Source organism: Dromaius novaehollandiae, chromosome 3, assembly GCF_036370855.1.
Source record: "Dromaius novaehollandiae isolate bDroNov1 chromosome 3, bDroNov1.hap1, whole genome shotgun sequence".
In the NCBI taxonomy this organism is placed as follows: Eukaryota; Metazoa; Chordata; class Aves; order Casuariiformes; family Dromaiidae; genus Dromaius; species Dromaius novaehollandiae.
Window position 1 is genome coordinate 92438462 of NC_088100.1, and position 18243 is coordinate 92456704.

General features: G+C 37.8%; 1 protein-coding gene across 5 annotated transcripts in view; it reads left to right on the top strand.

Annotated features, from left to right (window-relative positions):
- The window catches only part of LTBP1 (latent transforming growth factor beta binding protein 1), a 209614-nt gene that overhangs the window by 82661 nt on the left and 108710 nt on the right, over window positions 1-18243 (top strand). For 4 of the 5 annotated variants that reach the window (XM_064509469.1, XM_064509470.1, XM_064509471.1 and 1 more), the window contains 2 exons: window positions 14438-14662; window positions 17650-17927. In XM_064509469.1, coding sequence (XP_064365539.1) covers window positions 14438-14662; window positions 17650-17927 — 503 coding nt within the window. The remainder of the gene's footprint in view (window positions 1-14437; window positions 14663-17649; window positions 17928-18243) is intronic. The other variant, XM_064509472.1, reaches the window with a different exon arrangement.

Genomic DNA, 18243 nt, shown 5'->3' on the forward strand with positions numbered 1-18243 from the left:
ACCTAATTTATTACTCAAACTCTGAATAATATCCTTCCCAATATTCTCATATTGTGTCAACTCCTGAAGGTCAACTCCCTAGAAAACTTTCCAATTTCTTGTGATGCAGTGAGTGCCAGAAAATCTTAGATAGCTTATGTTTTTCATGTTTTTCAACTAGTCCAGGAAAGCCTGGATTGTGGGCTATTATTTGCATGCTAATAGGGAACCACTTGAAAGAACTTATTCCTACTTTATCCTTCTTGTAAATTTTTTCTCATGAAAATGAGCACTATGATAATGTTACAATAATCAGTGGGCAGCGTCCTGTTTTCTAGCAACGGTCAAAATTTTTGCAATGGCTGCAGTTCTTGTGGCTTTTCTTTTTCTGTTCTGAGCATCTTAATTTTGCTATAGGCTGTCAGAGAATATATGTGGCATGGGGAGCAGTAGATGAGTGTTCGTAGACCCTTTGGGTATAAGGTTGGGAGTTCATTCCACTCTCACAGAATCTGACTGAGGTGCACAAGTCAGGACCCTCATTACCCTTCGCTCCTTTTTGTGGGCAGTGGGGAGAGGGATGCATCTCTACGGCTGGTCGGCCATGGGCAATCTGAATGGCTTCTGGGCGAGCCCTTTTCCAGTGACGTAGTGGGAGATGTCAGATAACCCCACCCCAACTTAGATGGCTCAAGAAGGCACTGAAGGTTAAATGGGATGAATCTCAGTTTTAATATCTGTTACTCAGTTGCCAGAAATGGTAAGGACACTGACATCGCTGGCTCATGTTAGCTCAGCTACTTCTGTGGTCTTTGGAGCCATTGCATAATGCAGGCGTGACCACGTAACTTGGATGTTTCTGAGGACATCTTACCCTTCTGCCTTACCTAAGAGCAGCTCTTCTCTCTGCCTTACACTACTGGATGTTATTACGTTTTTACTCCATGAAAGAATCCAGTATGCCTTCTTGAAACAGCCAAATAGGAGAACATTGTCAGAGCACCAGAGAGATTCAGCGACTTCAATCAGATTGTAACTCTGCTCTAGCAGTTCAATGTCATTATGATCAAGTTCCTGATTAATCATGTGGTCATTAAAAGTGGGTAATGCTGCTCACCTGACAGCAGTAGGAAGGAGGACAGTGTGCAGTGATCCAGTAGCACTAAGGATGCTTGCTGTTAATTGTTATCTGGATTTCTCTTGAATTCTTGTTCTGTGCATTAAAAACAGATAAATTACAACATTAACTAATACATGTTAATATTATGTGTGCTCAGGCACGTACACACCATACAGAGTAATAGGAGCCTTAAAAATACTGGAGATAGGAACAGTTAGTTTTCATCAGACACAGGGTACGTTGATTTCAGGGTTCTCACTTTAACAGGGGTGATTAATAAGTTACACAGCACTGCTTAAAATGATACTTGTAAAATCTTTATGTTACAGCATGCCATTATGTTGTCTGTTTAAGTTTTGTATTTTGTAGGAAACTCTTTCAAGAATGTTGATGATTTTAAGAAGTGTTGGTACTTGCTATATTTTTAAATTCAGGCTTCCTAGAGATTTTAGTCCAGTTACACCTCTTGAATAAAAAGGGAAATTAGTATCAACACATTTTAGAAATCTGACGAAATGACTGGAGTAGCTCGTCTGTATGTGTTGGCATCACTGTGTAGGGTCTGACCCTGGACACTTGCAATGCATTAATTCCTGATAAACAGCAATTCCAGATTTTTCCTTAGTACACAGTTTCTAGGCCTCCTCCTGTGTCACACTGAATGTATCAGGATCAACTCTAACAAAACTGATAGAATCACCAGTTGTAATCAGGATAGGAATAAGTCATTCCTTCACACTCTGCCTGTCCCCTCCCTTCCAGCAATAGAGTCTGTCTGAATCATCTCAGATACTGAGAACATTAGAAGTAGATTTAGCAAAGAGTGACTGCGAGCAGCATGCATGTTTGGCAGCCGGAGTAATTATGTTAGTTCAGAGGTCTCACTGAGTATTAGTTTCACATCAACATTTTTACAGTGATTGCACATTATCAAATATTTTTTGTTGCTTTTTTTCATGTCAACTGAAACATGTTGTAGTCCTAGGGATTTTTCTCTAGTTTTTCCCTTGCTATGTCTGGTAGATCATCTACGTCTGTGTCTTTTCTTTGACAGGAGTTAACATAAGACACAGATGATGCAGTATGAGAAGCTTGTGAACTTTCAAATCTGCCTGCCTTTGAATCCACACTGTTGTGTTTACAAACACTTGAATATACACATAAAATCGTTTTTGGAATCTTGTTGAGCACTTCATTTCAGTGATATCCTGTAGCAGTGATTCCCTAAGGTTAAATGTTCGTTGTCCAGAAAAGCATTAATTTTTATTGCATCAACATTTTCTATCACCTAGTCTCATTGGATGTCCCTTTTCTCTGCGCTATGGCAGGGTGAATTAAGTATCCAGTCTACTTTTTTATATATATATATATTCATTTTGAAAGGAAAGTCTGTCTTGCTTCCTAAATCCTCCTGTCAATCATGAATGAACTACCATAATTTTTGCTGTACCCTTTTTACATTGAGTAACCACAGCTTTAGGCAATTCTCTGTGCCAGAGCATGCCTTTAATTTTGCTGATAGTATATGAATATTCTAATGTTATTTTCCTTCAACATTGTAACCTTTTGATAGCTTTTTTGACAGCTGTTGATCAGGTGGTACTAAGTTCAGTTGCCTACACACAGGCTTCCAGTGACGTTTGACATGCTTTAGGGTAGCTGGCTCAACACATGAGCCTGGAAGGAGGTGATACGGGTCTTGTGAGAGACCCATGCCCTCTGGACCTGCAGCTGAGGGATGAGTGGGACACCTGAGAACATTTCAGGTATCACTTGGTTGACTTTGCCTACACATCTTCAAGTCCCTGACATCCATATTTTTTCCTGAAAACTAGGGAAAACATATGAGTTGTACAGAGAAATTGTGTGTATTAGTTTTTGATTTCTTACCAATCATGATGCTCACTCAACAAATTTATATTCCTCTGAATCGTATTGCAGTCTTGTCCCATATGACCTAAATAATTTTATTTGATTTGCAGAGCCCCTCCTTCTCCCCTATTTTCAGAGTCAGGGTGGTCTCCATTATGGAATGATACTGATACCTCATTATTGATATGCTTTTATAATGAAAAACTGACACAAAGTTGGATTCATCTTGCAGCCTGACACCCCTTCAGTGTCAGCATGTACATGGAAACTGCATGTCGAAACTTTCATTATAGTCAAAGGAATTTAGAAAGTTATTCAGCTCACTCTAATATAGGCACAGCTGGTCAGTTGAGTTGTTATCTAATACTGTTTTTTTGTAACAACAAGTAAGTGTTACTGAACCCTGATTCCCAGAACCAACCTGAAAACATATGGATACAATTTTGTATCCTGAAGCCTTCTGGCATAGTAGCTGAGTAACAACAGATTGCATATTTCTGTTGCAAACTCAGGTGCTTCTGTCTCAAGACTCTTGGAAGTGCCATTTGGCTGTAGTGTCTTGCTGTTCTTTTGCCCGAGTTTGTTTCAGAACCTTTTCAATTTATACATCAGTCTTTTTCTTCCAGAAAAGTATTTAATGATTGGTTTATAGAAAGCCTGATGCAAAGGTGTTACTTCTGTCTTTGTTATTCTATTACGGATTTCCTGCTTTTGATACAGTCAAGGATTAAAAACTTCTTAGCTTCTTTGGCTGCTTAATCTTTAAATTTTTTCTTAGTTGTTTTCATTTTTTCTTGTATTGCCTACTGTAGTTGATCTTTCACTGTAGTGTTTAAGAAATTTTTAGATTATGCCACTTAGATGTATTTTTCACTCCTTGCTGTCCCTTTTATATTTTAGAAGTAGTCTTCTGTGTTAAATCTAGAGATTTTTTAATTATGAGTTGATATCCCTTGTTTACTCGGTTCCTCATTGTGCAGAAAGAATTCCTCAGTCTTAGGGTTAGTATCACCCATTTTATTAGCTTCATGTTCCTGTCATCAGAGGAGGATAGTATGTAATAGCAGAGGAGGAGAGGATACCATAGTACCTACTGATATGGCAGTGAGTATTACAAGTAGTATCTTTCTTGTTTCCCATGTCACTGGAGACTAGATTTAGAATATGAGGGATTTTCTTTAGCTGTACAGTGTTGCTGAGGGCCCCAGCCCTTTTTACCTTGCACGTCCTAACAAATCGAACTGGCAACAAAGCATATGCATGAGGAGGGAGTGCAGGGTGGGAGTCAAAGTTAATAGTTGCTCATCTGCAAAAAAACCGGTACTGAATTCAGTACAATCCTGTCTTCCTTTTCTGTGTACTTTAAGCTCTTTGAATATGAAAATTTCTCTAATGAGACTAAATATTATTGTCATACAACCCTCATTATAATATCTGAACACTTTACGCACAAGTACATGAACCTTTACGAAATATCAATCCTGTTTTTCCATAAGAGAAGTATAGGGCATCAAAGTGATTTTTCCAAGGCTGCATAGGAAGTCCATGCTACAGCTGGGTCCATACTGAATTCTTACCAGTCAAATATTTGAGCCTTAAGGCCTTCCTTTTTAATTAGGTTTTCAACATATTTTTAAAAATATGTGCTATTTTTAATTCAAATATATCTAAATTCTGAAAGCATTTTGGTATAAGTTTTGAGTATGTTTGTGTGCCTACACCTGTTGGTCTTACGAAGAAAATACTGACTCATGTCACCTTTTTCGCCATCACAGAGCATGAAACACTTAGAAATAAAATTTGTTTCTTAACAGGAAAGTCTTCCTTTATAAAATTACTTACGATTCTTTCCAACAGGTGTGACACTTACAAAATTTCATGTAAAAAGTGCAGAGGCCCTTTCTGAGGACTTGGACCCTCATTGCAGTCCTGCAGTCTGATCTGCAGGGCTCGCTTCCTGCACTCTTCCTGAACCACACTGCCTTTCTGGAGCTCCAGGAAGGTGTCTGTATGTCCATCTGTCTGTGCAGGTCTCATGGCAGGTTTGGGGGCCTTCACCGGAGAGCCAGATCCAGTGTGCTTTGTGGGAGCAGCCTCTCTGGAATTAGTGAGGCTGCTGATGTGAAGAAGCGTGAGAAGAACTCAGGCAATACCTACCTAATACTTTGTTTTCCCTTGGGTGGAATCTCACAGCTTCCCATCTCTCCCCTTTTTCATAAGTAGACAGTTATTCTTTTCTAGCATATACCTAATTTGTTTACAGTAAATTGGCACTACCATTAGGAGATGTTAATCACTAGACAGCTTTTCAGCAGCTGACAGAAAGCTCAATTACTCATGGAGATAATGATCATCCCAGAAGCTGAGCCTGTAATTTTAAATTGAAAGATTGCTATTGGGACATGAAAATTTAAAATGCCTGACGATACAGGTAATCTGATTTTGTGAAGTTTTCTTCCACTTGCCTTCTGTGGTCATTGCCATGTAGTGCTGCGTTAAGTAGCATCACAGGCATTCCTCTAATCGTTTTTTGATGTGGTACATTACTTGTTAAAGCTTGACGCTGATAGTGGTACATGGAGGAGTTTGAAAAGAACTAATAAAGTGTAATTTCATTTAAAGAGAGATATCTTCCAAAATAGCAAGAACAACAGTGAAAATATTAAGGGAGTAGATAAGCTGTATTCCAGTGGTAGGCTTTCTTTTTTCTTAGTGTTTCTGTTCTGTTTGCCTGTTAAATTCACTAATGTAAACTTAGCCTTAGGCATCATGACAGCTATTGAGCTTCTTTTGTGCAATGTTTTATTTTATATTTTTATTAATATTTTATTTTATATGGCACTCTATGAAGGAAAGAAAGAGGGACAGAAAAAAAAGGCTGTTTGGGTTTTTTAAAATAACTTTAATAACTTTTTGTAACTTTATCTGCTGAGAGGGAGAATCCCTCTAGAGGAAGAGCAGTGCCCTAGGATTCATGGCAACATATTTTAAAACATAAAATCATACCTTTCCAGCTCGTTCTAGAAAACAGTACTTGCTCTTCTGCTCTGTGATACTCAACCTCATTGACTCGAGTTAAGCTAAGAATGAATGATTTGGATCCAACCATCAAAGCTACCTTCATTTTTTTCTTAAATCTTTTTATATGATTTTCTCTAATATAGAAGTGAAGTTGACTGGGAGAAAAAATATAGAAAAGTGTGAAAGAAGATTGGAATTACTTTTGGAAGTGTTTAGTCATGATGTTGCAAGGAAGAATCACAGAATCGTGCAGAATAGTTGAGGTTGCCAGGTACGTCTGGAGATCATCTAGTCCAACTCTAATTAGATGTAGGTATCAACTAGAACATCAACCAGAACAAATTCAAGATAGTGATCCTAATAGAGGGGGTGATTTGATGAAATTTCTTGCTCTGTGAGAAGGATCTCACATTCTTTTCTGTTCTTAAAAAGTAAATCCTTGCCCAATGAACAAAAACTAGGTTTCAACAATAATTTTTACCAATGTAAATTGAATATTGGAATCGGTTTTAAAGTGTAAGCAATATTGCTAGATAGCCTTTTGGCTATGTTAATGATTCTCTTAAGTAGAGGAGGCCAGAATTTTGTCCTCAACAGCATGTGGTCAGTCTCACAAAAGGCCCAGGAATACTGTTTTTAGCATGTGTACTTAAAAGCTGGCAAACAAATGCTGTGTTGTACCATCAGGAAGAGACAGAGGCTAAAACTCTGTTCTGTTTAACTGCTCTGCCTGGATTCCTCACACTTAAATATGGGAGCTATTAGTCATGTATTTCATTTTGTCTGACTATCATAATATGATGTGATAAGAGAGACATTTCTAGGACAGTTTACGTTCTCCCTAAAGTATTCCCTTTTTAAACGTCCCATGTTCCCATAAAGTTTAAGGTGCTCTTTGCAGCAAAAATCATTCAAATACCCATGTCTCCTTCATAATCGTTTCAAGATAAAGATATTGTCTTATATAAAAGGAAGGTGTATACATCTATGTATGGCATATGCATTACATAGATCTCTTTACTGTGGGTTTTTAGAGGCAGCCTGCTCTTTTGGTTTTTCTAGCAGGATAGAATGTGGTTGCAACTGGATTAGACAGAGTAAAGACAGTTGCCATTACTTGAGCAGGAGTCAGTATCTCGCTCAAGAATTCCTTATTAGTTGAGTATATCCCTGGACTCTAATATTTGCTTATTTCTTTTAATGTTACCAGTCCTGACATCTCATGTGCACTCAACCACAAATCAACGACATGACCCTGCAATTTAGGTTAGCGTTAATATTATTTTTTGTGGTGGGGGAGTTGTTCAATAATAACGGATTATGTGTTGTTCCTGAGTGATGTCATTATTCTGCATATATCCATTGGGTTTATTATTATTATTATTTTAGTAGTTCAAACATAAGAAAATTATTTTACCTACTGAAAATAACCTTTATATGCAGAAAAGATTGCTTACATTTTGGAAGTTTTAAACTTGTTTCAGCACTGTCCTTTGTGGCTGACTCTTTTGATTTTCTTTGCTAGTCTCACTTTTTTTTAAAAAAAGATGCATGATCCAGACAGGAATAACACCACAAAGCTTGTTTATTTTGGCAATAATTTGATATCCTTGTCTGGATAAACTGCAGTACTTTTACAGCCCCATTTGGGAATGGGATCATAACTTTGTTAAAACAGCTCATAGTAATAATCTTTCAAACATATGATAAGACTGATCATCAGAGGCCATAAATAGACAAATTTTGACAAAGTCAATGACTGTGTTGATTTACAATAGCTGAGAGCCCAGTTTTGTAGCTGCATATTTTTGCTTATTATATTGTTACATTTGAAGTAGGTTTCTGTTTGATTTTTTTTCCCCCAGTGTTGCAGACTTTAGCTTTCTTTCCAGAGGAAACATCTGAAGTGCCTTCAGTATCATATTCAGCCTCCTAAGATGATTTATATTATTGCATTTCAGCATTCAGAGGAAATATTTGTTTGATAAGATCCTTATTATAATTTTTACACATCTTCTGATAAGCAGTATGAAGGTGGCAGTATAAGGGACCACTTTCAGTATGGCTGTAGTTCCTCTTTACTGTTATATGCTCAGAAGCCTGGGATAATGAAACATACCCTTTTAATGACATAAAGAAAACAGGGCTTTTTTCCACTTGTAAACTTTTTTTTAGTTGTTTCATTTCTTTCTAGCAGAATTCACTGTATTTGTTAAAATGCAGTAGTCTCTTCAGTAGGTCTATTTCCTAAAGTATTTTTTTTTCCACAAGATTTAAGAAGACGCAAGAGTGCATATCTGAAGGAACATACCTAGCACAACTTTGTCTAAACATAGTATGTTGACAATAATTATAAGTACAGAAGCAGAGAATAATAATAATAAAAAAAATCCTGTGAGTGCATAAACTAGAATTTGGTTCTCTTATTCTCGGATGGTATTCATCAAGTCTGATAAAGCAGCCTCTGATGTTGAAGAAGCGTACCTCAGCAGAGACACTCCTCAAAATATGCCCCATACCTATTGTTTGTCATCCATACGGACTTACAACTAGTGATTTTTAAAATTATAGACGTTTACATCCAGGCTGTTTCCTGATTATATAATAATAATATATATAAATAACTTAAACCTTATTAAGCTAGTAATAAACTGATTGAAATTATTTACCATAGAGATTTCCATATGAGTTACAACTCTTTTAGGATCTTTTTTTACTTTGTATCTTTATGGTATACCCAACTCAGGAAGTGTGCACTGTTGCTCTACTCACATTTCCTGCACTTACTTTGCAGAAACATTCTTACTTTTAAAAGGATATTTCAAAAAATCATTGCATGTGGTTATACATCTTACAGGATATTAATCTACCTGAGTTCTAGCCTTATACTTCGGCCATTGTTTACACACAAGGCTGCATTCAACAAAAGAAACTAAGAGCAGAAGCTCAGAATCAGGTTTTTTTCTCTTCTTGTTGCTGCATATTGGAGATAGGGTTAAAAAGTGCTGTGGCAGGAAGGATACACGCACACGCACACACGCACGCGCACACACACACACACACACACTCCGGCCCAGTCCTCATAGTTTGGATCAGTGAATTACAGTGCGCCATTACAATTGTGGATAGTAACACATGAACCCTCCAGGGCATCATTTTTCTGTTTTCAGTGGTGAACAGAAAAGATCATTCTTCACCTGCTGGAGCTCTGGCCTTCAGACTTTACTTTTAAAAATTATCTGGATGTTGCAGTAAAATGTTTCTCTGAAATGTCTAAATACAAACTTCAGGATGAATTCAGAGATGAATGTAGAGGTGTTATACTATTAAATCAAGGCCACTTAAAGCTTCTCTTTTCTTTCTCTGCTTTCCAAATAATGAGTTTGTGCTATCAAGAATCTCAAAATCACACTTAAACATTTACTCGTTATTTGCTGACTTAATTTACCTAACACCTCTGAATTGCAACCAGGAATCTGAAGAGCAGACCATCTAGGATGAAGTACTTAGAAAACTGAGGGTCCACAAGAAAGGGGTGTAGCAAAGAAATAGTAAGTATGGTAACAGGGAAGAGTCTAAATTGGAGAATAGCATCATTACTGTAGCTCACACTCCTCCTGTCTCTTTTGTGTGTTACTATTAGAGTTTCTACAGTTAGAAAGTGGGAGTAGGTTTGGAGTGATTGTAAGAATGCACTGAACTGTATGTATCACCTCTGGATTTGGACTTGTATCTAAAATCTATGGTTTTTAGAGGCACACATTACAAGAATGTTGTATATGATAATACCACACTTCAGTGAATATAATTTCTTCTTTTCTGTGAAAAGCTGTTTTTGGTAGGTCTAGATACTAGTCCCTGTGCTTTCTGTATGCTTAAACAGCATGAAAGAAGGACATGCCAGCTGCTACAGGGCATGTAGTAATGCTGCATAAACGTGTAGTACTCAGAAAATTAATCTGCTAATTCCTGATGCATCCAGTGGAAATACGGTAATCTAACAAGCGGTATTAAACTTTTCCTTAGCCCATTAAAGTATTTGAGTAGTGCCTGCACTTGAATAGTTGATAGTGTGCAAGTAGAAAAGGCAAAAACTGATGAGGGAAAGTGAGACAGAAGCTTGCACACTCCCTGAGGTGTACGTGAAAAGGAGTTTGGAGTGCCAGACGGAGAACTTCTCAAAAGTCACCTTCATTTTCTTCAACACTTTGGTTACAGAAAGGGAGTTTCCATCCATCTTAAGGGCTTGTTTGGGCAAGTGTAGGCTATTCTTTAAAGATTAGGAGGAGTTAGGTCTTGGAATTGGTTTGTTATGCATTATTTTGATTAAATGAAAAAGTTAAGACATGGTTAAATTAGTTTACTTGGAACTCTTTAAAGTTCTCTGAGTATCTTGAAAACAAATTAGATGATGTAATTACAGTCACAACCCACGTATCAGTGGTTTCCTAACTTCTCTGTTTGTGATTCATGCCCTGTCCTTGTGTTTCCAACTCATAGCCATGGCAGCTTTATCAGGATTCGTGTTGCAAATTTTCTTTTTTCTATGTACCCGCCTTTCAGACAGGCTGGGTGGGGGCACCTCAGTGGATGCCCTTGCTTGTCTTGTTTTAACCAGAATACCTCACCAAGCTCTGCCAGACTGAGAGGAACCAAGGCCTTTGGATGCAAGAGAAGTTAAAACTTGCTATTACCAACAAATTGCCCAAGAATGAAGAGAGTGCTTGAAATGTGTGTGATTCCTTAAACCAGTACCCACATTTTTAAAAGGTGGATGTTCATTTGTATTAACATATTGTTAAACTTGTTCAATCGTATGTTGGCTGGTCCTTAATAGACGGTTGGGAGACCAGACTTACGTGAAGGATTCATTGCCTCTCTTAGGTCCATTAATGCTCTCTTTCTTTTGTTTATAAGATACCCCTGTGTGAACTGAAATTTCTTGCCTTCTTGTGCAGACCTATCTCCACATTTTTATCAGGCTCCAAGCAGCTAAAGGATTTCACACCATAGTGAATATTTTTATTTCTTTTTTTTTCCTTTCAGAGGAAATGGGAACAGCCCAGTGAGAACCAGGTTCCAATGGGTCCTTTGTCTAAATGCCAGTGGTGGCCACATGTGCAAAGCCAGCACGTTCTAACGAGCTCTCCCAGCGCGTGGGTCTGGGTTTTGTCGGGAATGTCCCCTCTGCCTGCTGGCAGTGCTCAGCCATTCGGTTTGTTTAAGTTCTTTAAGCTCAATGACAAAACAAAACAAAGCAAAAAACTGTTTCGTCAGAAGCTGAGCTGTTCAAACAAACCCTGGCTTTGTGTCCTGTTCTTATCTGAAGTGCTCCTTGCCCCCGCGCTCTGTGCTCTTTTTAACCTGTGATTCCCAGAGCCCTGTCAAAGGAAAGGACAGAATAGCATTGCCTTCCGCTGCTGCAGTTTCGGGGGCTTACTCCTTTTCAGTCTGCTTTTCCAAGCGCTCCCTGAATAATTCCAGCTCTGACGACATGATGTGCCTGTGATTTCCAAAAGCAGTGTTGTAACTGAATGTTGCCCCTTCTCCTGTCTACCTGAGGAAGAATCACAGTTCATGTGTATATGCTTATTATGCCTATATAAAGTTACCAAACGTTCTATTTCAGTATGTTTCAGTCTTCAGCTTTTTTGAAAAAGTCCTGGATTACTCATTATGAGTTTGCCATTCGGTATTCTCAAGTATTTGGTTGAACCTAGAGATCAAATTCTGTTTGTTCTTACTTGGCTGAGTCTAACTCACAATTTTACACTTCAGGTAAAAGTACCTGTCATTCTTATTTAAAGTTCACTCCCTATACATTAGGCCAGACCCTCAAGAGATGTAAATCAATATATCTATATGTACATCAGTTGATTTATAGTGATTTGCATTGTCTGAGAATGTGGACAGCTTGTAATTTGTGTTTTCTGTGTATATATATAAATACTGAGAAACTAAACATTCTACACGATTTAACTCTTATTTGACCTTTCGATAGCATTTGTTTGCACTTGTTAGCACAAGTTTTTTTTTTTCTTCTGACTATCCACAGCAAATAATTATGAGAGGGATATGAACAAGCTCTGTTTTGTTGGTATTTTCCTACCCAGTATTTTTAGCACAACCTTTTGTTTGCTTGAAAGCAAACATTTCAGTGTGCCTATTCTTTACTCAGTGGACTTCTTCAGGAGAGGAATGCCTGAACAGTAAGTACCCTGTAAAGGAGAGATACCCAAGCTGCATTGCATTTTAGGAGCAGACTGCCTGGTAGGAACAGGAGCTCAGAAGAAATTAATTTGTCTTGATGGAATTACTGAGTATGTTAATATTGATTAAAAGCTGAATTTTGCATGTTACCTCATTGTCTCGAGATTGGTGGGGGGAGGAAGAAAATTTGCACAGCAGGCTTCTTGCAGCTACGGGATTCCTCAGTGAGACTAATTCCCTTTGCCTTTGTTTCACTGCCCTTCTTTGAAACACCAAATTGCTATCCCCTTAGCACTGCATTACACTGTTTCATTGTGCAATGTGGCTTTTGCAGGAAAACAAATACGTTTCTGTGTTAGCTTTCAGCCGTCCTCAGGCAGATCTTTACAAGTACCTAAAGTCCTTTATATATTGTAACCACTGTAGTAAACCTGCTCATTTGTGGCTGCTCAGAGAAAAATGGTGGAGGCCTTTAAAACAAAGCCCTTTTTCTTCCAGACAGAGATAGATATGATGCTTTAATCACTGCTGGGGTCAAAAATCGTTCATTTTTCCCTGAAGTTACAGCCGTTTTGTAAAGACATCTTCTATACACTCAGATAAAGTCACAACAATGTTCTGCTGGCCCAAAAGGTGAGGCTTGCACTGGAGTGGACAGTATTGTGAAGGCTGCTAGGCCTGTTAGCACTAACTTGCAGTGCTACAGCTTGAAATACTTTTAGACAGTTTATACAAAATGAAAATATGAGATAAGCTGATAAAAATATTAAATATACATTTGCAGAATCGAGTGGAATAACATTTTTGGTTGTTTACGTTTGTGTGGAGACCTGTCTGTTGATTAGGCAAATATGTTCCAAATCCTGTCAATATGATGTGATGGTGCTCTGCTACGAGCCAATCTGATTGCGGTGTTTCTTCAGTGCTCTTCCCAGTCCAAGTGAATTACACCGCTCACTTGGAACTCCTGGGGCTCCTAAGTCTCCTGCTTTGTCTGCTTGCAACACACAACGTGCACGCTCTTTTTCCAACCCTGACCTTTTATAGTATTTGCAATAAGCAATAGGCTGTGGTCGTCAAGAGATGACACCAATTGGAATAATAAGCACAAGGTTCTCAAATACTTAGCATTACATATAGCTTCCCATTTTTACCACAGTTCTATATAAACCAAGCAACACCCATCCAACAAAATGCTAGAATTAATGCGAAGTCTAGTTTTTTATTTATTTATTGTTACGGCCAGACTCTTTAAAGCTGACAAATGAATACTGTGTGGTATTGCTCCAAAAATTTGTACTTCTGACCTTAGTTTGTACTGAACAAGAACCTCTGGTATTTTTTGTTTGTTTGTTTTTATATCATTGTGTTCTTGAAAATGTTGACAATTTGGCTAGATTATAGTTGACTACAAAGTCCCATATAATATTTTTAGAAAGTGCTGAACCATGCTATAATTGTTTGTATCTCCGAGTTAGGAAATATTTGTCATTCGATGTTGATATTGTTCATGTTTCATCTGATAATTTACATAGCTGTAAGTGTGCAATACTAGATGGCACAGAAGTAATTACGCATAGATAGCTCTTTATATTGGAGTTAAATCTTTTAATATTTTGAAATTTGTCTCTGAAACCGTTTGAATAAAATATGTTGATAATTTAGTTATCTTCAGGGATGGTTATACAGATTAGCTTACTTTAGCTGAGAGATAAAAGTTAAGCAAAAATCTAGATGCTCACAATAAGAAAGTTTTTCAGACAACAGCCAAGGTGCGCAGCAAAAATGGAAAATGTGTCCCTGGTACTGTCTACTCTCCAGTGAATTTTTCTGGCTTTCATGCAAGTATAGATGGTCATGGATTTTCAGAAAGGGGAGGCAGAAGTGTGAATCAGAGATGCAGCCAGGCTCAGTATTAATTTAGTGTCTTGTTCTATAACATAATGAAACCGAGTAGCTGGGGTTTCGAAGAGGTCAATATACTTGATGTGTTTGTCATGGAGAGACACATGTGAACTGGGCAGAGGTTGCAAGGAGGGGAAGGGAAGTCGTTCTGCCACAAGGCAATCGAGTCCATGTCGTATGGGCAGTCCTTCCTCAGATGTCGGAAGGATAAAGGGCCACAGCCCTTCTCCCTTCCTCATCTAATGCAGTGTGATATGTCATCAGATAATACTCAAAGTAATTGCAGCTGAAGAGTCAGTAACAAAATCTTTCTTTCTGTTTTTGTTTCAGTTATTTGTCACCTTCCATGCATGAATGGAGGCCAGTGCAGTTCTAGAGATAAATGCCAGTGCCCTCCTAACTACACTGGTAAACTTTGTCAGATCCCTGTGCAGCATGGTAATACTCCAAAACTGTACCATCATCCGCAACAGGTGAACAAGGCCGTAGGATCGCAAATCATCCACTCTACTCATACTTTACCACTGACAATGTCCGGACAGCAAGGTGTAAAAGGTAACTTTTTTCCTGATATATTTTTTCCTTTGAAGTTAGTTTTGTTTACTAATTTTGGGTAACCAGCCAGTAAGGTAATGGCATCTGCCTATGTAGTTTGAATCTTGATGCCACGACTTTAATACAGAGCCCACTAGAATGACTGGAAAGTCTTTTCCTTGATGTTTGGAATAATAATTGAAAGGAGTTAATCAAGTAATTTTAGTTCAGTTCACTGTGGAATTTAATGCAGATTGCAAAGGCAGTGATGTATAATGAATGAAAGAGAGATCAGTCAGCTTCAGCTTTCAGTTCCACACATACTTTACTGAGAGATGACAAGGTCTGATGACCTTCAAGAAGGGTATTGTGTTTGGGTTTACTGTGTGTCCTATGACTCATCAGGTAGCATTTTATCAGGGTGAGATCCTGTCTATACCAAGAGACACTCGTAATTCAGTTCCACCATTTAAGAATTAAATTGTGATACATTGTTTTTTGTTTGAACTGCCAGATTGATTTTTCTTGTGAAGGGTAAAATTACAATCACCTTTTCCATTTTACTACCTCTGAGTAAAAACAAAATATATTGGGCAAGCCCAGTTGTTTGCAACTAGCTCCTGAATCACTTTGCTGAAAAGAACCCAGGCTATTTGTATGTTTGTGATAAATATAATCTAATGTAGTAATTCCGTTTTCAGAAAGGGACATAGCTATGAAGGAAGTGTTGACAGCATCCTCTTGGAAACGTGATAATTTATAAATGCTTCTAAGCATCCACTCCATCTTTTCAATGGATTTGTTCTCTACGGGCTGCTACACAACCCAATGGGAAATAGTTTCCACTGACCTATTGGCATATTAGTCCCTAAAGCTCCCCAGAAGTTTTCTCTCTTAAAAAAAAAAAAAAAAAAAAAGAGGGAAAAAAGAGTGAAAGAATATAGTTGTCTAAAGATTTAGCAGAGCTGAAATTATTTTTGTGAATACTTAATTCCAGGTCAAATGATCATAGACAGAATGGTGGACCACAAAGAATTGTTTTGCTTTAAAGCCATAGCTATTCTTCAGATTTAGAGTCCCTGTTCTAAAATGCACAATAGGTGTCTTGTTGCTAAAGAGTTTGACTTAGATTTTTTTTCCTGCCCCTTTAGAATGGAACTCTCTGTCAGAGCCATCAACAATCACAATGGCTTTTCTTCCCTTTCCATGCCAAATGAGGATGTTGGGTTGTGTAGAAAGGAACGTTTCATTCAAAGAAAGAATGAAACATCATCCTGAAATGGCTGGCAGAAATCAAAATTGATCAGTGCATCTAGGCAGTAATCCAAGACTTGTAGAAGAGAGGATCGTGGTGATAATACTAGACAGGAGGAACCAGAGTAAATTTGATAATGGCTCAACATCTGAATATCTCTCGGTGGATTAGTAGATGTTAGCAGAGCCATTCAGTGATTTCCTTTTGAGGGTAATATAGTCTTCAGATACATCAGCTGGAGAAGCTAGTCTGAGGGATCCTTTTTCCACACACAAAATGATGCATGATAGTGAGTTGGAGTGAGTTTTGTTCTTGTCATGCCGTGCGAATATAGTCCTTTCTAATATCTGAAGAAGGGCGTTACTGCTTCTCCTTGTAACACTGAATCTTTTTCCTCTGTATTTCACCTGCAATAGAAATCATGTGGCATCACATTTTGCCTGAAAGTTGTTTTCTGCTGCAGGCAAATTGTGAAGAGCCAGTGAGGCCCAGGAACCATATTTTGCTGACTTTCTACCACTTAATTCCTAGTGTTTTTATCTGCAGTATGTTGAAGCATTTCTTAAATAAAACAATGCAGAGCAAATGAAAAATAGGTTGCTCCGTCTTTTAAGGAATTTCTAAGTTAGACTAATAAATGCCAAAAATGTGCCTAGAGGAAATAAAGTGAAAAAAAGAAAGCAACTTCTACGTTGCAAGATAATTATAAAACAGCTAAAAATAAATGAACTATGCCTCCTAGGAAACGGAGCTGTGAGGCTGAAACTTGCAAATAAGAACTGAAAAGGTCTAATCAAGTTTAAAAGAACAGTCCTGCCTTCTGGAGGCAAGAGAACAATTCAGAAGGCTCAACAATCCGTTCTGCATTATAGGAAAAGTAATGCTTCAAGTATTCTACAGAATACTTGCTGACAAGAGAACCCCAGCCAGACACAGTAAATTCTAACTTTGTTATGCAGCTTGCAAAATGTAAAACTTTTTATTCCCCCCTCCAAAAAAAGGAATTCAATTGAGTTACATGTTTTAAGGGCTTTTTGTGTTTTAATGAAAAGGGCTTAAGGCTCATAAACAGTTCTGATGTACACTAAATGACCAGAACTTCTGAATCTATATGCCCAGACTTAAAACTACAACTGCATTTAAAACCAGAAGTATCTGAAAAACATTTCCTCCCTCTTTATCTGCCAAGTCTTGAATTCAAAGTTCAGTGAAGGGAGTGGTGGTTTTAGATGGTTGAGATGTTGGCAACTGTTGCAGGGGCAAACTCAGGACTTGGCAGGTATTTAAAGGTGAAGGGATGAAATCCTGAAGCTTTTTCTGTGTTCCAAAGAAAGATGATGGATCTGAAAAACAAAATAAAGCTTACTATATATCCAAAAATAACCTAGTAGAGTTTGAATTCTGGAATTTTGAATGGGATTCTTTTTACGCAGTGTGACCACAAATATTAATGTCACACCAGCCAATTTGGACATCCATGTTTATGTAGCAATCTTTACAATCATTTCCTGTAATGTCTGTCTTTCCTGTATGAAGAGTTTTCATTTTCTTGCTTCTAAATCAGACTGCATGCATTCTTTCATCCCTCCCTCCCACCCCCAAATTTGGGCTTCACTTATTTTTTTGTCACAGTTTAAGATACTGTATAAAAATTCTAACTTAAAGAAAGAAATGTCTTGGAGATGCCTGGGATCTCTTTGTGGCATATTTTATTACCAATTTTTCTTATGTGTTTTTCCTTCAATTATTTTAGTGAAGTTCCCTCCTAACATAGTGAATATCCATGTGAAACATCCCCCTGAAGCCTCAGTTCAGATCCATCAAGTTTCAAGAATTGACAGCACATCAACAGGACAAAAAGTGAAAGTACCTCAGCCAGGACATCCACAGGTGTCTTACCAAGGTCTTCCATATCAGAAGACCCAGAAAGGACATACCACTTACACAAATCAACAACCCATTCCTCATGTGTTTCCTGTTTCAGTTAAAACTCAGCTTGGGCGCTGCTTCCAGGAGACTATTGGGACACAGGTAAGAAATGTTTGCTAAGGCTGTTGAGACAGGCAACTTTAAAACAATATTGTGAAGATTGTAAAAATGTTTCATCGGTCACAAAGATTGGACACATTTGACATTCTTTTCTGAAAGAAAATTCATTTGAGAATGGATTGTAAAACGTTATTTTACAAAATAACATTCTTCTGAAGTTCCTTCTCCAGTAAGCTAATGTGTTCATGTTCTGTGGACTTGGATCTTTGGCTTACTGATTTCAGGTATTCTAGCAATAACATCTGCATTTATAAGCTGTTTTTCCAAATAAAAAAACATGATTTGAGCCCTAGCTCCA